The sequence below is a fragment of the Protopterus annectens genome, chromosome 13.part0 (genome assembly GCF_019279795.1).
Source record: "Protopterus annectens isolate FY-2018-M chromosome 13.part0, PAN1.0, whole genome shotgun sequence".
In the NCBI taxonomy this organism is placed as follows: Eukaryota; Metazoa; Chordata; order Ceratodontiformes; family Protopteridae; genus Protopterus; species Protopterus annectens.
In genome coordinates this window covers 1,211,169,919-1,211,191,857 of record NC_056747.1, presented here as the reverse complement: position 1 = coordinate 1,211,191,857, position 21,939 = coordinate 1,211,169,919, and the positions used below count along the sequence as shown (strand labels likewise).

Genomic DNA, 21,939 nt, shown 5'->3' with positions numbered 1-21,939 from the left:
ACTTACTAGAGATAAGAGCTATAGAAAAGGTGCTACCTATGGAACAAGGCCAAGGTTTTTACTCCAGGCTTTTCCTGGTACCAAGAAAAGAAAATCAATGGAGACCTATTCTCGACTTGTCCGCACTGAACACATACCTCATTGTTCCAAAATTCAAAATGCTGACCCTCCAGCAGCTTCTTCCCATGCTGGGCAAGGAGTCTTGGCTGGTGACTCTAGATCTCAAGGAGGCATACCTGCACGTCCCTATACGACCAGATTGCAGAAGATACCTCAGATTTCTTGCAGGATCAGAGCATTATCAATTCTCAGCATTGCCCTTTGGCTTATCTACTGCGCCCAGAGTATTCACGAAATGCCTGGCATCAGTAATTGCTCATTGCAGGCTCCAGGAATTCAAATTTACCCATACCTGGACGACTGCCTATTACAAGCGGACAACAAGGCACAATTAACAAAAGATTTGAAAAATGTCATACAACTGTTGCAAGCCTTGGGATACACAGTCAACATGCAGAAGTCAAGACTAGTACCTTCCCAAAGGATAACATTCTTGGGGGCAGATCTGGACACATCAACTCAGATGGCCTTTCTCACAGAAGAAAAACAAAAGCAACTACCAGGCTATTTCATGTCATTAACAAAACAAACTCAGCTTACTGCAAGGGAAAGACCTGCAAGCCCTGGGTTACATGGCATCCTGCATAATATTGATTCCGCATGCCAGGCTACATATGAGAAAGTTACAATGGTACCTAAGGAATGTATGGTCTCAACACCAGCACAGTCTAGAAAACCAGATTCCAATAATTCCATGCCTGAAGCAAGAATTCCTGTGGTGGGCTCAGGCCTGCCAGTTGAACAGAGGCTTGCCTTTCCACAAACCACAGCCAAGCCAGACCATCACCACGGACGCCTCGGACCTAGGATGGGGGGCTCACATGGTGGACAAGTGTATACAAGGCCTATGGACCCAAGACCAGCTGAATCTACACATAAATCTAAAGGAGATGCTGGCAGTGAAATATGCGATCCAGACATTCAGACCACTCCTTCAACAGGGTCATCTGCTGATAAGGACGGACAACACCACAGTCATGTGGTACATCAACAAACAAGGAGGTACACATTCATAGCCTCTATGCCGGATGGCAATGGACCTGTGGAATGTGGCCCTGAACCTCAACATTCAACTTCAGGCCAGATTGGTACCAGGAAAAGAAAATTCTCTAGCAGACACCTTAAGCAGAACTACCATGGATGCTCACGAATGGATGCTGCATCCAGATATTTTCAAAGCCATAACAGAGAAATGGGGACTACCACAGATAGACCTGTTTGCCTCCCCACACAATCACCAATTGAAAAAATTCTGCACAAGAACATACCACCCACTTGCTTGGAGGGTGGACTCACTTTCCTTCAGCTGGAAAAACCTGACAGCATATGCATTTCCACCTCTTCCCTTGATGTACAAAGTTCTACTGAAGATCAAAGAGGATCAACCAAGGGTAATTCTGATAGCTCCAGACTGGCCGAGACAACATTGGTACCCGCTACTGAGAAGCATGTCTCGGACACACGCATGGCATCTACCTCTAAGTCCCTTACTACTAACACAGGACAACTACAGGATCCTACATCCAAACTTGATAACACTGCAGCTAGCTGCTTGGAATATTTTATAAACCAAAATAACCCTGATTTATCTCAGAGGGTTAAGGACATTATCCTGGAGGCACGCAGACCCTCCACAAGGAAGACTTATTCAGCCAAGTGGAAAAGATACCTCATTTGGAGTGCAGCAAAGGGAGAAAATGTCTCTGTGGCAAACATAGCACTCATCCTGGAATACTTAGCAGAGCTGTTCCATAATGACCTGTCTTACTCCTCCATTAAGATTCATGCATCAGCAATTTCAGCAGAATACAACTTGAATCCTCCTGTTTTCTTTCATCCTCTACTCAGGCAGTTCTTGAGAGGAATCAAAAATGTAAAGCCTCCAAGGAAACCACCTTTACCTACTTGGGATCTCAACTTTGTGCTGGAAAAGTTAACTCTCCCCCCTTTTGAACCAACAGCAACAGCAGAATTACAATTCCTGTCTTGGAAAACTGCTTTCCTACTAGCAATCACTTCAGCAAGAAGGGTATCTGAGTTACAGGCATTAATGGCAGTACAACCCTTCCTTATCTTCCATCAGGATAGAGTCTCTCTGAGAACCAACCCTACCTTTCTGCCAAAAGTGGTTTCCAGAGTATCATTGAACCAAGCGATTCATTTACCTACATTCTTCCCCAACCCACAGAACAGGAGGGAAAGACTGCTACATACCTTGGATGTGCACAGACAATTACGCTACTATCTGGACAGAACTAAGACGAGCAGAAAAACTGACCAGCTTTTGGTAGCATATGCAACAGGAATGCAAGGAAAAGCAATTTCAAAACAGACAATCTCGAAATGGATAGGAAATTGCATTTGTTTTTGTTACTCTTTTCATGGAAAGACATCTCCTGATAATATCAGACCTCACTCCACAAGAGCTACAGCCACCACTACAGCTTTCCTATGAGGAGTGGCTACCAAAGACATTTTAGAAGCTGCTACCTGGAGCTCCGTGCATACATTTGCCAAGCATTACAATCTTCCTTTATACTCTAGATCCCGAGCAGGTTTTGCAACTGCTGTTTTGCAAGGGATCTTAACTACACCATCTCTATCTTAGTACCTCCTCCCCCAGTTTGGCTATGGTATTCTACCCATATGTTAGGACTGCAGATGCATCCTTGAAGGACATAGTACAGTTTTGTACCTACCATAAATGTAGATGTCCGAGAGGTATGCATCTGCAGTCAGGATTAGCCACCCTCCTTCCCCTCTGTGGTACTCCTAGGGTATTTACCCATCTTTTAGCTAGCTGGGGGAATCTGTTATGGTGTATTTGTTTGTATATATGTATATATATATATATCTATATTTGTTTATATTGTTTGCTCTCCACTGTTTGGAATTATTGCATTTATCCAAATTTAGCCTTACTAGAGGGCACCTGGCATCTGGGGCAAGAAACACTGAGGAAAATGGCATCGGCTGATGCCTTTATACCCAATAAACAGCAGCTATGATGTCGGGTGAAGTGCGACATCAGCCGAGGCCAGACCCAGACTTTGGAATCCGGCCGACCGAAGGGCTGCCTGAGGCAGGACAACCCATATGTTAGGACTGCAGATGCATACCTCTCGGACATCTACATTTATGGTAGGTACAAAACTGTACTTTCCCCTCAGCCCATACCTCTTGCCCAACCAGTATGGAGTCCTTATGCATTAAGCCAAACACCATTCACCTGGGAGACTTCAACTAACCCTCCATTAACTAAGACACTTGTATATCCTCAGACACGTATGCCTAGAAATTTCTGGACTTCAGTACAAACTACTCCTAACCAGTTAATCCGCACCCATTCAGAGGCAATACACCATGGACGTGGCTTACCAATATGGGGCAGCTTTACTCTCCACCAATTGTAACTTCCCCGTTGTCAAATTGGACCAGAAATCAGTCACATTCTCTGTAAAATTGAAACCAGAAGAGCCTTCCAATACCTCCATATTCAGAAGTTATACCAAAGCCAGTCTACTAAAGCTGATTGATGAGCTAAGAATGAAAATCACTTGGCACCACAGGACCCGGAAGCATGTAAACAAAGGCTTTCAAAATAAGCAGATGAAGAAATCAAACAGCTGCTAGGTCTCCAAAAAGATCCTTTAATGTAACCAGGCAAAGTAAAAATCCATATTATCTTCCAAACGCTTTCACTCGACCACATGCGAGCTTTCTCAAGGCAAACAACATTGCTGGAAGTTCATTCACATTAAATACTTCCAGAATCATCACATGACTTCCTGTGAACCTTTCCCAACAGGAAAATCACCATATAAGGAAATTCTAAAATACATTCTTATTATCATTAAAAATAATTCATTTTCTAAAAATAATTCATTTTCTAAAAATGTCTTGGCGACTGAATAGCATAATGAACTTAAAATTGAATACAAACTATTAAAATGTGTCATAAAACAATTCTGTAAAATGTTTTTATAGTTTTATAATACAAATAAGTGCAGTAACCCCTTTTAACCATCGGGGGTGAAATCAAAACTCCAATTTAAAACCTAGAGTTACTAACTGGCATTGTAAAACATTTCTTATCTGAGTTGCCAATGTATAACATTCCATGTATCATATTATAAAATCTTATGGATTCAAAAGTGAATAAAACAATAGATGTCATGTTCTGCTGACAAGCATATATATTAAAGGTGTCACATGATTTATTGGCAGCTAGTCATGTGATGTTTGACTCTTATTTAAAGTTGATTGTTTCATTCAATGTTTGTATTAGTACTGAAGAAGGGTAGTAACCCGAAAGCTTTGCTTTTTATAAAGGTTTTTTTCTCGACGTCTGGTGTTTTTCATTGACTTTTATCAGTTTGCAGCAGCTTGTGTATTACAAATCAAACCAAACCATACCATATTATGGAATTAATAAATAAGCACATAGGAAACCTACAAACCCTTGGTCCAAGCCAGTTTGGATTTTATTGAGGACTGATCCTGCCTACTTAATATGGTAGACTTCTTTGAGAAGGTTACTGAAACAATAGGTGATGGCTAATCAGAACGCATCACATATCTAGATCTCACAAAGGCATTCAGCAATAAACCACACTCAGATATTGTAGATAAATTCTCTCGACTAAATGTAAATCCCTATGTAACTCATTGGATAGCAATTTGTCTGACAAATAGAACCCATGAAATTAAGATGGGTGGCTTTACCTTCTCCTGAAGATGTGTCAGTAGTGGTGTAACAAAAGGGGTGCAGAAGTCATGCAAATGTTGGTCGACAACAAAGTCCAATTCCAGATCCAAAACACAAAAAAAACAGACCAATGAAGTCAGGAAATAAGTTTTAATATCCACAGAGCTATCAGTTACAAACATCCTTCTTCAGTGTGATAAAAAAATCAAATTCAACAAGCCATTTTATATATAAAAGTAATGACACAGCCAACCAAACTGAAATGATCATCATTTAAGAACCATTAAATCAAAAGAGATTCTATAAATCATTTGTTATGCTTAAAACATACTTAGTATCATAAAACGTACTAAAACAGGCATATATAAAACATATATATAGTCTTTCACACATAGTTACACACGGTCTCATCTGTTTTTCTTTAACACTGGTTTTATGCTTACTGCTGGATAGAAAATAATTCTTGATTGACGGTTATTTGATTGGTTGGTTGTGTCATTCATTTTATATGTAAAATGGCTCGTTGAATTTTAATTTTTTATCACACTGAAGAATGGTGTTTGCATTTGAAAGCTCTGTGATATTAAAACTTTGTTTCCTGACTTCGTTGGTCTGTTTTTTTGTTTTGCATCAGTAGTGGTGTATTCAGGTGTTCACTCGTTGAGTCACTCCTTTTTGACATTTATTTCGCAGACGTTAAAGCAAATGTTAAAGGTTTATGGCTGGCAAAGTCTGCAGATGACTGTGAACTCTGTATCAACATAAACTCCCCAAAGGACACCAATATCACCCAAGAAGCCCTTTCCTAAAGAAATAGCTGTTGTCAAAACCATGGACTAAAACTGTATTCCAAGAAATGTATAGTCATATCCTTTGCCATGCATGACTTTCTTATAACTGTCACATTGAAAACATAACACTGAAGTCTGATCCATAGTCAGGGGTCTGAAAACAAAGGAACCTATGATAACAACAGTCTGTCTTTTTTGTTATTCAAAAAGCTTGTACCTGTAGGTGTGGCATCCAGGTCCAAGGATTTAGTAATCTCACTCTATTCAGCTCTAATCCAGCCAGTCATTGAATGTAATGCCCTTTTGGTATATACGTGTTCAAATATGTCATAACTGGAGTGGCCACAACACTTTCTTACTTAAAAAAAAAAAATCAAGTGCCTAAATCACAAAAACTATGCAGACCATCTCAAAGTTTCCTCCCTCTTCTTGGTTTCATACCAGCTACTAAGAGGTGATCTATGTCTCATGTGTAGAACCTCAACGGACAATATTCTGTCAGACCTATTACACATTCTCAAGTCTAATAGTAGCATGAACACCCATTTGAGATCTCAGTCTCTTTAACAACGTAATTAGAACATGTTGTAGGGGTAAGTATTCATCACATAGAATACCTCTTCTATAGAGCCATCTTCCACTCCCCATTAAGCCACGGATATCTTTTACTGTATTCAAATGTAGTTTGGATGAATGGATGGGAATGGACTTAACATTTACTCATGAACCTGACACCATAAGCATGTTGTTTATAATAGATTCACAGGTAAGTACTTGGTTAGCTGCTGATGTGGGCCATTTTAAGCGAAGCCATTTTCCCTTTGAAAGGTAAGAATCAAACATTGTACCCTGTATCTCTGAGGTAAACATCTTAACCATTCTGCCAACCCTCAACTCACAGGAAATTGCAAATTCACTTACAGTTTAGCATCCGTGTCCCTCGTGGATAGGGCAGCAATAAAATGTCCCTACATATCCTTCTACTGTCCACCTCTGTGCTATTTGTACACAAAATATAAGGACTCAAAACTACCTTGGGTATATAACGCTAGGCTTCCTACGAACCTATCAACCTAAAGGAAATAATATGTATAGTAGTTTGGTAGAGTGATAGGTTGATAATCAGGTAGGTTTCAAATTGCAGTTATGAATGGGAAGCTATTAAAAGTAATTAGGTAGCAAACAGAGTTCTACAGTGTTGTTGCTGGTCTGTATTCCTTTTAATACTGGAAAGGTCACGAGAGTTAATTCAGAATAGGGGCACTAAAGTGTTAGAGGAAAGTAGAGTTGTAGTGCCTAGGAACTAGTAATATAGTTCCACTTCAGTAATTGTGGCAGGTTGCTGCCAGACTACAGAACATGCTACACTTATGTGACCATTTAATATTTGTGAGGACATTCTACCTAAATTGGTTTGCTATCATTGGAAAGTCGTGGCTGGATTGTGATTATAATTTGCCAAAATGTTCAATCTTCTATAGCATTTCTGGTTACCGCATGCATTTGGTTGGAGTTTACACTGCTAAAGATAAGGATAGCTGGAATGTTGGAATGTTACAATGCTGGTGGTCAGTGTCATGAAGAAAGGCAGTGCTGCTAATTGTCAGATACTGCATTTTTGATGAGGTTATGCTGCCTTTGTTTATTGTCAAAACTGTGGTTGGGATGATTAGAATGTTATGGTAGAGCGACTGTCAGGCATTGAGAGTGTTGTTGCCGTGGTGCCATGTTATGAGATTTTATGTTTTTATAGAGATTTTTGCTGCTAGCAGAACAGGCTTTGAATTTTTTTGAATACTAAATATTTTATAGTTCCTTGGATTTAGTGATGGTCATGGATGCTGCAAATTATAGGAGTTTTAGGGCTGATTGTTATTATGCCATTTTTTACCAGTTGCTATTTAGTGAGAATTATCTTTGACAAATATAATACAGATATCTCTGTATATTATTATTTATTTATTTATTTATTTTTACAGAATATGTAACGTTGTTGGAGACATTGATTTGTAAGGTGCTTAGAAAATAGACTGAAATAAATTTCTACTTGAACTAGATGTTTAAAGATGGATACTAAAGTATTGGAGAAAGTAGTGACTGCATTTTGGTATGAACAATCCTATGGTGGACTGTGTTCAAAGTATAATTTTTATTGGAATAAATTACTAAGTAAAATGAGTTGGGAGCTGGAAAATGTCTAAGTGTTGTCCTGCTCAGTAATGCATAAGAAGTGGCTAAACAAAGTGTGTTGTTTCATTTTGAGGAGTTTTCTTTCTCAAGATGAAATAGTACTTCCAGCATTATAATGAGCATTAGTGAGACCACGAGTTATTTAATGTAAAACAAGCGAAACAAGGTATGAAGCAAGACTGCAAAAATGAAATGTAATCATTAGAAGAAAAGAGGATTAACGGCGGTATGACATGGATGTAGATAAGTGAGAAGAATATGGTAAAGTGTTAGGACGTTCAAAGAAAATGTGCTAAAGGGGCACAAGGGGTAAATTTCAGGAGTGATGATAGGATTCTTTCCTTTACTGAAAGGGTAATGGAGCCATGAAATAAAACAAGTCAGAGAACAACAGTAACCAGTTTGCCATAAACAAACTCTACAACAGAAGAAAGAAACTGTTGCAAAAAAGAGTAAAATCCCATGATTGGAGGAACTCTGTGGTCAGCCTCAGTAAGGAGCTGAGATCTCTCATAAAATCCTCCAAAGCTAGTTATGAAAACAAAATTGCCACTGATTCTAAAGATGACCACAAAGCATTCTATAGCTATGTCAAGAATCTCAAAGGCAACACTCATGTCTGCACTGAGTTACAACACTGTGGCACTAAATACACAGAACCAACTGATATTGCCAACATCCTGGCAGATAGGTTCAGTGCTAACTTTACCTCTCTCTCACCCCCCTAAAGGGCCCTTCTCTATACCGGAAGAATGCAAAGTTCCTGTAATCATGGCTGCACAGGTAAAAAACACACACTCTCCAAAGCCAAGAACACAGCATCCATGGGACCTGACAACATCCCAGGTTGCGTTCTACACAAACTACAGAAGGAACTGGCACCCCACCCAAGTACCATGTTCAATCATAGCCTCACCTCAGGCTTAGTGCCCACTGAATGGCACATAGCAATGGTTATCCCACTCCACAAAGGAGGAGCCACCATGGACCCTGGGAACTACCGCCCCATCAGCCTGACGAGCCTGGTCTGCAAGGCTATGGAACTTATAAACAATGACATTGGTAATCTCCAAACTCTGGACCCTACCCAGTTCGGGTTTGTAAAATGCAGATCATGTCTCCTAAACCTGATGGACTTCTTTGAAGCTGTCACCAAAGCCGTAGATGAGGGTAAGGTGGTTCACACAGCCTATCTAGATCTCGCCAAGGCTTTCGACACCATCCCCCACTCCGGAATTATAGATAAACTCACTAAACTAGGTATAAATTCCTATGTCACAAGATGAGTTGCCAACTGTCTCACTGACAGAACCCACACTGTGAAAGTAGCAGACTGTAAATCCAACTTTAGACCAGTGACAAGTGGGGTACCACAGGGTTCAGTCATGGGTCCTGTCCTGTTTGGTATCTACTTCTCTGAAGTACAGGCTAACACAGAAGGTCTTTGGCTAACAAAGTTCATTGATGACTGCAAACTAGGAGCCTTAATCAAAACTCCTAATGATGTGGACATCCTACAAAAGGGCCTTACCTAGACAGATGCCTGATGTCAAAGCCATAACCTCAAGCTCAATGCCAAAAAGTGCATTGTCATCCCTTTTTGTAAAAACTCTGTACCCATGAACTACCACATAGGCAATAGTCTACATAACACCAAAAGTGTGATAAGAGACTTTGGGACACAGGTGGACAGTAGTCTCTCCTTTGATAATCACATCGCCACAGTAGTCAGGAAATCTTTCTACATGGCACACCTCATCACAAAAGGTTTCTCATCCAGGAAAAAAGAGGTCATTGTTCCCCTCTACTAATCAATCATTAGACCCATTATAGAGTACAGTGCCCCTTTTGGTATGTACCTCACAAGACATCTACAACAACTGGAAAGGCCACAGAAATACCTCACAAAGAGGATTACCGGCCTGAAACAGATGCCATATGCAGACCGTCTCAAAAAACTCCAGCTTTACTCTGTCGCATATCGCCTACTCAGAGGCAATCTCTGCTTAACATACAAAGCTGTGTCAAACCCAGAGCTGTTGGACATGCTCCACTTAAAGAAATCCCAATCCCTCTGAGCTACATGCTCTAGGGACCTAAACCTTGTCACCACAATAAACAGAACATGCTGGAGGGATAGATTCCTGTCCCAGAGACTTCTCATACTCTGGAACAAACTACCTATCTATATCAGACAAAGCTCCTCATTAGCACTCTTCAAGAAAAATCTTGATGATTGGATGGGAGATAGGAAATTCACCCCGTGGATCACTTCTGTGACTTTGCTTGACAGGGGCACAGGAAAATAATTTTCTTGGGTGGCAAAAGCCAGGGTACCATTTGGCTAAGCTTATATAGGCCCTAAGGCCAGTAGCGTAGTACCTACCTATGAACCTATGAGAGAAGAGGTTTAGAAAATGTCTAGTACCACACACACATATACACACACACGTGTGTGTGTGTGTGTGTGTGTGTGTGTGTGTATATATATATATATATATATATATATATATATATATATATATATATATATATATATAATATGTGTGTGTGTGTGTGTGTGTGTGTCTGTATGATTACATCATGAAAGGTAAAAAAACAAAAAAGAGATTCACAAATGGTAGAAAAAAGTGAGAATCACAAAATACTGAATGATTCATTAGAGTGAATCACCTCACATATGGGTAAGGTGGGCAAGGGGGCTCCCACGTTTTCCTGCATTCCTTCTTTCTTACGATAACTTTTTGGACTTCTGTATTCAACTGTCATAACCTTACTTCCATACATGACTCAACCGCATATCTGTTCTGTAGTCCCCATGTATGCTGTTTGAGAAGCTGCTATTCCATTTCACCTGTCACCTATTTCATCTTCTCTCTGAGGTGCTAGAGCCCTGAGTGTTTTCTTGAACTCTTATGCTCTGTTGACCTTATATCTTCTGTAACCACTCCTTGCAGCTAGCTGATTGTTGGAACCAGTGGTCTGTACTGTGTGCTGACTGTTTCACTGGACATGACAGTGCATTCTTTGACTTCACCCCAAACTTCTTTTCTTACTAGGAGGAAGTCTACCTGAATTACAATATGGCCACTCTTGTATATGATCTTGTGACCGTCTCTATTGCTGAATTACGTATTCGCTACCATCAAGTCATTTGCCAGACAGAAGTCTAGAATGGCCTCTCCTCCTTTATACCATATGGACCCAGGCAGTCCTCATAGCTTGTTCTGTCTGTCCTGTTATGAGCATTTGGGTCCCCCATTATCAACATCAACTCATGTTGTGCTTTATTAAGTAGATTGTGCAACTGTTGCCTGAATGCTCTCTTTTCCTTGCCATCACAAACCTGTTGTCGGGCATAGGTTTAGAGTATGAATACTTCCCATTATACTGACATCTGATTGCCATGAGGCACTAACTCTGGCATCCCTCACTGTACTGTGAAGACTCTTCCTCACCACATTTCCCACAGCATTTGTAGTCTGTTCTCTTCCTCCTGAGTAGTAGATTCTGGATCCTAAGCCATGTGGCTTTGGTGAACTCCCCTTCCATCTTGTCTGCTGGATAAAGAGGATTTCCAGGCTCCTCCTTACCATCATGCCATCCTCTGCCAAGCTGAGCCCTGTCAGTGAACATGTATATTCATAGATACACATTTTCATTTTTTGCTACCAGTTAAGGAAATGTGTTTATAAATATAAGTATTTAAGTCTGTTAGAAGTGTTATTTCTCAGTTTGTTGAAATCTCATAATACAGCACTGTATTTTTTCAATGTATTGCTTTTGACCTTAAGATTATTTCAACCCTGAATATCAATACACTGTTTGCATTTGACAGAAAAACATGAACAAAAGAAATGAGGAAACATAAGCTCTATACATGTAATAATCACGGGGTGACCTTTAGAATTCATACCTTTCAAAAAACATTTACAGTGGATCATTGTAATATCCATGTCAGGTTGGGGTAGACTCAGATACTTAGACTTTCTCATGTATTTCTAAATTATTAAGAAAATTATTTACTATTATTTTTATATAACACAATGTGGAATAGTGAAATTAAAAAAACGCAGTACAACAAATGTTTTTTTTTTAATTTGTGAAGAATGTCTATTGTCAACTGGCTCTGTTGTGCAAGTTTGACTTGTATCCCAGATGAAAAAAATTAATAACTGCTTTCATTTAGTTTGATATTTTAATGTCCTTTATTTATTAATCTGTCGTGCATACTTGCAAAAATTATTTTTTTTTGGCATTTTTATATGTTGATATTCATTTTTAAAATTTACATAACTTTTAATGCATGCTCTTAAAAATTAATAGCATGTTCATCTGTTATTCAATAATATTCATTCTAGATTCAGTAAATTGTTTCTCTGATTCTTCCAGCTGTTGTGGAACTTTGGATTGGCTTGCATGACCAGAAGATGCAGATGAATTTTGAGTGGTCAGATGGCAGCCATGTTAGCTTCACTCACTGGCACCCATATGAGCCCAACAACTTTGGCAACAATCAGGAAGATTGTGTCACCCTCTGGGGAACGGTAAGAAGAAACAACACATCAGTGACAGAAGGCAGTGTGTTATATTCTTGGAGAAAATTTTCCACGCTATTTGTGTATTTGCTTAGAAGAATTTTCAAGAGGAAGGAATGAGCGTATTTTGGGCACTGGGAAGAATAAGGCTTATTTCTTCTGATGGTTATTCAGTTATACAGTAAGAGCACTGGCTTGAAGGTGTTGAAGTAATGGTGAGATTTACTCTGGACTGGCATGATGGTTGAGAGTTTCATCTCAAGGAGGAGTTTAACCAGTTTAGATTAAATCTTGCTATAACTCCCACCTCAAACACATTATTCCTATATTAATGTACCAGTTGTTGTTGTTGTGTCTTTCGGCTTATCCCTGGTTAGGGGTCGCCACAGCGGAACTCCGGTCCGCTAATGTTTGGTAGCGGATTTTTACATGCCAAGTTACCAGCCCTGACGCACAACCTTCAACGAAGGCACGCCCATTCACGCATGCCTCCACACAGAAGACGCTCTAGCTGAGAATCGAACGGGACAATGTCTTGCTGTGAGGCGACAACGCTACCACAGCACCACTACCGCGGGCCTATAGTAATGTACTAGTACTTTATGCAAAACCTTAAAATATTTTATTTACAAATTGCTGCATAAAAAGTAATGACTGGCATAAATATTTCCCAGAAACGAAGGATTATTTTTGTAAAAACTCTCCTTCATTTCACAGACATTTGTTTTGCATGTCACAGGTCATGATGATAGTGAGTCCTAACCTAATGTCTTAAAAAAAGTTATCATTTTGGTACTACACAGAGACAAACATAGTCCCTTCATTCTAGACCCATCTTCTTTATTAATGTAGAGTTGAAGTTGCTTTCAAAAAGATTGGAAGTCTGCCAATTCCAAGCTTGTTCACTGTTAGTCAGCACTGAACAGGAAAGTTTTATGAAAGGTATATCTGTTATGGACGTCCTTAGGAAACTACCCAGTCATCAGTATGGAAAAACTTTTGGTAAAGATTGTTTTTGTTTTTTATCCTTGAAAGGTTTGGCTTCTTCTTCCTTTCTGAATGGCAGTAAATGCCTCAATTTTGACCGACACCCATAGTCAGAAATGGGCACAATTATTCCACTTGCAAAGGGGTATCAGGTGAGGTTATCTCCTCTTGTGTTTTCTTTTTAATTTCTACCAAGAAACACTTTTGATAACTATGATCTTAACTGCTCAGGTAGTACTTAGCTGAATAAACTTAACTGCTCAGGTAGCACTTAGCTGAATAAACTACTTGAAACTTCAACAAGGAATCTTTATTCCTGCCACAGGTTTGGCTTCAAGGAGAGACTCACAGATCTGCCATCTGAAGTGATTTTATCTGGATTAATCCTTGGTAGTCTTGTTTCATGTAATGGGGGGGGGGGAGAGCAGTACTTCATTGCATTTTGGTTCCCACAATCAGTCCATGGCTTCCAAGGACATTGTTTCTGACACAGACAAGGACAGTGAGACCACGTCCCCTTAATCTCAGTTTCAGATGACATTTACTTTGGGGAAGACTTCAGGACTAAATTATGCTGCTAGTAATCATGACTTCACTCTCCTCAAAAATACCCAGTGTAGTTTCTTAGTCCCCCTTACCAGCTGTCCATATGAGACATTCCCCACATTTCTAACCTCTTCTTTCCTTGTAATGGGACAAGATTATGGTTATGAGTAGGCCATCATATATGCATCCATAACAGGGGATTTCAACAGGATCTGATTTAAAATCACCTGCCCAAGTGGTGGACTTACAACGAGCATTTGTGAAGGCATTGCACCTGCTTGTTTTAGTGTTGTAACCCCTCAGTATGACCTACCACTGTTGCTGGCTAGTGCTTCTACCTTCTCTCTCTCTCTGTCTTTGTTTCTCACCGGAAGTCTGGAGCAAAATATTCCTAGGATCATAGGAGGTTACTAGGCTATTGGCCCTGAGGCCCTTATAAGCATAGCCAAGACTTTAGCCTATGTTTAGACAAATCAGCACCAATGCCTCTGTCCATCAGGGAAATAGATGGAATCCCAGGGTTATATTTTCTGTTTCCCATGCAGTTATCCAAGTTGCACTTAAAAAGGGGTAAAGGGGTACTCTTCTTGAATTGGAGAGGGAGTCTACTCCATAGATGGGGGAGTCTCTGGGACACAAATCTGTCCTGCCAACAAGTTTTGTTGATGTCACAGACCAGGTTGAGGCCACGCATGCAAGTTACTCAAGTGGAGCTTGACTTGTGGACGTGCAGCAGTCCCATCAAGGTGGGGTCCATGATCACCTTGTATGTTAGACAGAGGTCACCCCTGAGGAGTCTGTATGAAACTGAGTAGTGGGATAGGGCTTTTAGCCTATCTGTGTATAGTAGACGTTTGAGGCCCTATATTCTCCTGGTGAGGAACCTCTGTGGTCTCTCCAGCTGCTGCATGTGCTTTGCAAGGTACATGCCGAAAGGGGCATTGTACTCAATAATGGGCCTTATAAGGGAATAATACAGGGATGTTATGACCTCCTTGTCCCTGGATGAGATACCCTTACTTATGATGTGGGCTACATAGAAGGCCTTCTGTACAATGGAAGCAACATGGTGGTCAAAAGTCAGGTTGCTGTCAACCTGGGTGTCGAAATCCCTCACAACTGATTGCATGCTTAGAACATTGTTATTAATGTGATAATTTGTGGGGACGTCACTCTCCCCAAAGGGGATGTTGATGCATTTTTTGGTATTCAGCTTGAGGCCATGTTTCTGGCACCAGTCATTTGTCTGAGTGAGACCCTCTTGGAGGATGTCCACATCACTAGGGGAATTGATTACAGCACCCAGTTTGCAGTCATCTGCAAACTTGGTTGACCATAGCCCACTGGTTTTGGCCTGCACCTCAGAAAAGTATATTCCAAAGAACAGAGGCCCCAAGACCAAACCCTGGGGTACTCCCCTTGTTATGGGTCTAATGCTTAAGGTGGCTTCCCCTGATTTGACTAGGTGGGTTCTGTCAGTGAGCCAGTTTGCTACCCATCTGGTAACATATGTCTAGTTGAGAGAGTTTATCTATTATGCCAGAATGGGGAATAGTGTCAAAGGCTTTTGCCAGGTCAAGGTAGGTGGTGTGCACCATCTTCCCCTTGTCCATGGCTTTGGTGACTGTCTCAAAGAAGTCGACCAAATTTAGCAGACACAACCTCTTGATGAAGCCAAACTGTGTGTGGTTGAGTGTTTGGAGGTTGCCAATGTTCTTGTTAATGAGGTCCATGATAATACATTCCATGGCCTTGCAGATCAGGCTAGTTAGGCTGATGGGTCTATAATTTCCCAGATTGGTGGACACTCCACCTTTGTGTAAAGGGATGACAGTGGCTGTCCTCCACTCAGCTGGGATGAAGCCGCTACTCAGACTTTGTTTGAATAGGGTGCCTAATGTTGCAGTAAATTCTTGCCTGAGTTCACGTAGGATGCAGCCTGGGATGTTATTGGGTCCCATGGAGGCTGTATTTGGGTGCTTCTTTGAGGTTGGGGACATATGTGAAGAAGGGCCTTATGATTGTCTCTAGTAGATGTGGCCAATTTGGACTCGACGTTTGCTTTGGAGAATTTCACTAGTGCTCTTATTCGCTTGCTCAGGATAAAGAGGAATTGCTTCCATTTGGGCACCTGCTCCTCCTTCTTGGTCTTGGACATCAATTTTTTTTCCTTTTGTTATAGAGTTTATTTATTGCAGATGTCCACCAGACAGGTTTATTCTTCCTTGCGATGGATGATTTAGTCCTGTCAGGTATTCCTGATTCCATGCATCTATATAACTGCTCGTATAGTGCTTTGGTGTAGTTTTGAATATTGGTGCCAGTTTCTACAGAGGTGGAGGGTGCTGTGAAGCTGTTTATACCATCCTTCACAAGCTGTAAGCAGCTTTGGAGAAGTTTTTATGTCTGATCTTAGAGGGGGGTTGGCATTGATGGTGACTTCAAACAAATGTAAAATAAATATATAAAAAAATAAATCATAAGTAATAATTAACAAATGTAAAATAAATAAAAAATAAAAATAAAAGTGAACGCTTTATGGTCGGATCTTACCAGGGAGGATGATACTATATGGATGCTGCAGTGGTTAAGTATGTTGGTTAATACCAAGTCCAAGATAATGTCACCTCTTGTGGGGGTATGAACTAGCTGTTCTAAGGCATTTGCATTGACAAAATCGAGGAAACTCAGGGCATTTTTGTTCTGGTATGAGTAGTTTTTCCAATCTATGTTTGGGAAGTTAAAGTCACCCAGGATTAAGGTAAAGGGTTGAATCTTGATAGATTTGAACAGGTCCAAATAGACGGATTGAGCAGCTTGAGTCAGATTTGGGGACTGGTAGCTAGCTATGATTTGAATAGGGGTGTTGCCAATGGTTAACTGCACCTGGAGTGTCTCCTTTGCATCATACTGTTTGACCAGCCTGGAGGTGTGTATGTCTTCAATGTATATTGAAACTCCACCTCCTTTGGTTTTACTGCCCACAGTTTGGGGTCTGAATGTATGATCGGATGAGTAACCAGTTAAGGCTGGCGTGCTGTCTGCAGCTTTGAACCATGTTTCTGTGACTGCACAGATGTCAGCATTTTCCAGGGTTAAGAATCCTTGCAATAAGTGCAGTTTCATATTTAGACTCCTAGTGTTTAGCAGCATGACCTTTAATTTGTGTTTTGTTGACATTTTTATGTTGATAGTTTTAACCTCATCACTTTTCCTAAAAAAGGCACTATAGGGGAGGCAAGAGCCTTTGCCAGAGACCTAAAACCCAGGTGAGACAGATGCAGGTCATCTCTGGAAAAGCATCTTGGTCTGTCGAGCATATCTTCCTAAGCTGTCTGGTACTGGATCCCCCTGGAATGACACCAGAAACTAAGCCAATTGTTAAAGTCAATCTTTTCCATCTGAAGAAGGCTTTAAAGTATCACACAGGCTTGCCCTTTCCAATGCTGGGTAAGTTGTGTGAGAGGATGCTTCCACTTCCTGTCCTGCCTTGAGTCTGGCACCAGTCTTGAACTGCCTGTTGGAGGGGGGGTTGTCTCAGAAATAACTCGGCTTGGAGAACCATCAGAAAGGCCCAGTAAGTAGTACATGTGGTCACTCTTAGCCATGTTCTGGAGCTCATTTTCCCTTTTCAGAAAACCTTCTCTGGTAAATCAGCCCATCTGTTTGGAACTCTTAGAACAACCCCACATGGTTGCTCAAAGGGTCTGTAGAGACTGCCCCAAGTTTGGGAAACAGATGGCGATTTTTACTCTCACCTCTTCTTGGTCTTGGCACCTTCAGTCACTACCTCCATTACATCTGGTTTCATACAGTCTCCCTGCAGAGGCCAATGACATTGTTCCTGTAGGTTATCTTGATTGTGTCACTGGACATGGCAGATGCCTTTAGGCAGAGCAACATTTAGATATTGCACAGGAGATCACACTGCACTGCTGTTGGTGGCAATCACTTTCAGTATTAAGGGGTTGCTATTTAGACTTCCAAGAAGGCTGCACACTGAGTAACAGCTTACTTCCAGCTCTCCCAGTGTGAAAACAGAAACTCAGTAGAGAGAGCCAGTGAACTCGTATTTTGAGTAAATTTCAGTAACTGGCTAGTAAGTGCATTGCCTGGATGCCAGCAAAAAAGAAATTTAGAAAACCTGAAAGAAAATTAATGACAAACAGTGAGGAAAAATCACTGACTGAGAAGAATTCTGCAGTTGTTCAGAAAAAAGCAGTGCAAGCTCAAGCTCTGGTGCAAGACATGACTTCCAGTAACCTAGAGGAAAAAATTGAGTCAAATGAACTCAGAACTGATTAAAATAAACAAAACATTGGTGGAGTATATAAACTCAAATTACAAAAGGCTGGAAAAAATGGAAGAAGCTTTAACTAGATATTAAGATGAGGTGATGACACTACAAAAATCAGAGATCAAAGTGAAAAAAAAGGCTGGATGAATTTCAGACTGCTGAAGAAGAGATGTTTCAAAGAAATAATAGAATTAGAGGACAGAGCACATAGGGAAAACCTGATATTTTCTTCTGTACCAGAGAACCTGAAAGGAATAGACTGTAGTCATTTTATGAAAGCACAAATAAGCAATGGGACTGGTATTCCACAGCAGGGGTTGTCAATTAAAGGGCACATCATGTGTATGTTTCAAACCTGGCCATGAGAAAGCAACATAGACCTTTAATAGTAAAGATGTAATTTTTACCAGCAGGAGGAGTTGATTCTGACAAAACTGTGGCAGAAGGACAAAGTACTAAAAGTGGAAGACAGTAGAGTGTTTGTGGAAAATGATTACTCAATGCACACACAGCAGAAGAGGAGGAAATTTATTCTACTAATCAGGAATGTTGAAAAGCAGGCATAAGATTCAAACTGCTGTACCCAGCTCTCTTTAGAATATTCTTTCCTGGAGGGACAACATCATTTTGTGGTGCAGAACATGTTGAGGAAGAAATACAAAAGTTTGTCAAACAAAATGTGAACTGTGAAACAGAAGGATATTCTGCTTCTTGTTGTTTTTGTAATAAAGACCACAGAGAGACACTGTCAGTGAAACCTTTTCAATGTTTTGGTGGAAAATGCTTGAGACAGACAGAAGAAAGCACAAGAGTTGAATAGAAGAACCAAGAGTATGTTGGAAATGAAGCAGGGACTGGATTTGGGAAATGGAGATAAACTGGAATAAAACCAGCAACTCAGAAACTGACAAATAAATGTGGGATTAGAAAGCACTAATTATATTTGTGAAATATGGCAGAACAAGAAAATCTGGAAATATTGGACTTTTTGACTTTGTTAAACTTGTAGGGGACTCTAAAGCATATGCTCTACTTCATGTCATTAAAGTCCTGAAAATTACTCGGGAGAGGGGAAGAGGAGGGAGGGAGTTAACTGTAAGTAAAACAAAATTATGTTCTTAACAGTAGTATTTTTATAATGCGTTATATAATCTGCATGCTATAAAGTAAAGTTTTCTCAGTTATTTTCAAGTGTATTGGGGATACTAAAGTAAACAGGTGTCCCCATTTTTCCCCTTCTCTCTTTCTCTTTGTTCATTTTTAAGAAATGTAGACAGTGCAACAACAAAAAAAAAAAAAGAAGAAGAAAAGTCTGGTGAAAAGAATATGATACAAGAAAAAATTATGGCTTTTTCTCATTCTTGCATATGGAGGATGACTGGATTAAGCCCCTTGGCTGGATCTGGTGACAAGGTTTAAGAGAAAGCAAATAGAAAAGAATATTGAATGTAATAAAGCTTTCCTCTAGCAAAGAAATAAATCCTTGTAGAAGCAACTTTATATCTTGTTTCATGTCTCCATGGAAACAATCTGATAAAGAGCAATAGAAGTAGAATACTTCTTTCTTTTAATGGCTTTCTTTCAGTGGCTAGGAGATAATGTTTTATGAAAGCATGCAAGTGTTTTCCCAGTCTGGGAGAGCAATAAAGATAAGACAAAACCAGATATCCTTTAGTTGAAGCACAGACTGTACCATGCATCTTAGCATGAATAACCTTTATTTTAGGTTAACCCAAGTCTATATGTGTGGCTGTCAGTTTGGGGCAATTTTTCCTATTAAGAGGGTAGAACTTAAATATCTGAAGATGTACATAGTTTTGCATGTTAGTATTAAGTTGATAGGTGTTAGGGGTGTGTTGAGGGTGTATTTGTTTTTTTTTTTTGAGGACTTTAATTAAAACAAAAAGTTTTGTAAGATGTGACATTGGCTCAAATAGATATTCCACCTGTGTCCCTGCTGGACAGGGGCTTTTGGTGCTGACTTGTCAAAACATGGGCTGAACTCTTGGCTAGGCTTATAAGGGCCTCATGGCTAATAGCCTAGTAATCTCCTATGATTCTACAAGAAACAACTGTATAAAAGATCAACCTGCCAAACATTAGTGTATGCCTGTAACACAAAAGCTGGAACTAGATACTTTAAAAAAGATGCTATACATAAAAGGTGGGAATAATAACTTTTTAACATATTGACACTTTCTGTATTATCTTTAAATGTAAATGGTCCCACAGATATATACAAAAAAGAGAGTAAATACATTAAAAAATGTAGAGTGCAAATAGCTATGCTACAGGAGACACATCTGGAAAGAACTGAGCATGTGAATTTGATAAAAGTTTTTAGGATGGTTATTCAGCAGAATATCTGTGACAAAAGAAAAGAGGAGGACATATTAATTGCAAGATCGTGATAGAATAGGATAAAAAAGATAATGGCTGATTTGTAGTACTAAGGGGCTACTGGCAAGGGAGGAGGATTATACTGGCATGTATTTATATTTTACCTAAAACTGTTGTAATGGAGCTTCAGAAAATTTTGGGAGAAATAATCAGCTTTCAGTGGGGGTATATTACTTACTGGGAACTGGAATTTGGTTGGCAGCAGTGAAGATGTGTCTGGGGCCCAGCAGAGAAAATATAACAAAGGAGGGTAATTTTTTAAAGAAATTTACAAAAATATTTGGCATGGAAGATGTGAATTCAGTAGTATGAGTTCAATATTAATTTACATGTTATTGCCTAAGATACATAAACTGGGGTAGGCTAGAAAGAACTTACATCTCACAAGAACAATTGAAAGTTTTGATATGCATCCAGTAAGTATTTCACATCACATGCCAGTAATAGCTAAAGTAAAAACACAGAATAATGAAATAAGAATGAGACACTGGTGCATTCCCACTTATCTCTTGAAAAGAGAGGAATTTAAGGAATGGGTAGTGGAAATTATTTGGGAGTTATTAGAGAAGATATAAATTTCATTTGAGAATATAGCTAGGGAGTGGGATACAATTAAAGTGAAGTGAAAATAAAAAAAGATATGGTTAAGAAGTATCAAGAATTATTTATAGAGACTGACAAATGTTAAATTATTGCAGAATAGGGAGAATCTGACAGAACAAGAAGAAGAGGAATTGCAGAATGCAAAACAGAAAATAAGGGATTACCTCGATAATATGCACGAGTTTAAAAAGATTTCTGTTAAGTAACTGTTTTTTGATAATAACTGCTGAGCACAAAAACTTTTAGTATAATGACTCAGGTAAAAGAAAATAGAAAGGGTTGTTGCCTCGCTTAGGGAGCCTATAGCAAGGAAGTTAACAAAGAGATCCTGTAGAGGTGCTAGAAATATTTTGGAAGTTTTAAGGAAGTCTGTATAAAACAGAGAAATATGAAAATAAAGAAAATTTACAAATGGAAATGTTTTGGGAAGAATTAAATTTGCCAAGGTTAGAGGGAGTGGAAATTCATTTACTAACAGTTAGGATAGGAGGAGATCATATAAAAATGTTGATGTATAACCAATCTACAGGAAAGTCCTCAGGATTCAATGGTATTCCTGTGGAAATTTGGAAGCTAGGCGGGAAACAACTGATGATCTAGAAGGTTTTGTTTTAACAGTATAGTGGAGAGGAAGTACCAACATCCTAGAAGAAAGTGGCAGTATCTGTACTACCTAAAGAGGGTAAAGATCTATGAGATCCAACTTTATACAGGCCCATTTCGTTACTAAATCATGACAATAAAATGTTTGTCTATAAT

General features: G+C 39.6%; 1 protein-coding gene across 1 annotated transcript in view; it reads left to right on the top strand.

Moving 5' to 3' along the window:
- MRC2 (mannose receptor C type 2) overlaps positions 1 to 21,939 on the top strand; it is a 1,890,380-nt gene that overhangs the window by 804,086 nt on the left and 1,064,355 nt on the right. Inside the window, exon 8 of the mRNA XM_044055215.1 lies at positions 12,202 to 12,356. Within this exon, the coding sequence (XP_043911150.1) occupies positions 12,202 to 12,356 (155 nt within the window). The remainder of the gene's footprint in view (positions 1 to 12,201; positions 12,357 to 21,939) is intronic.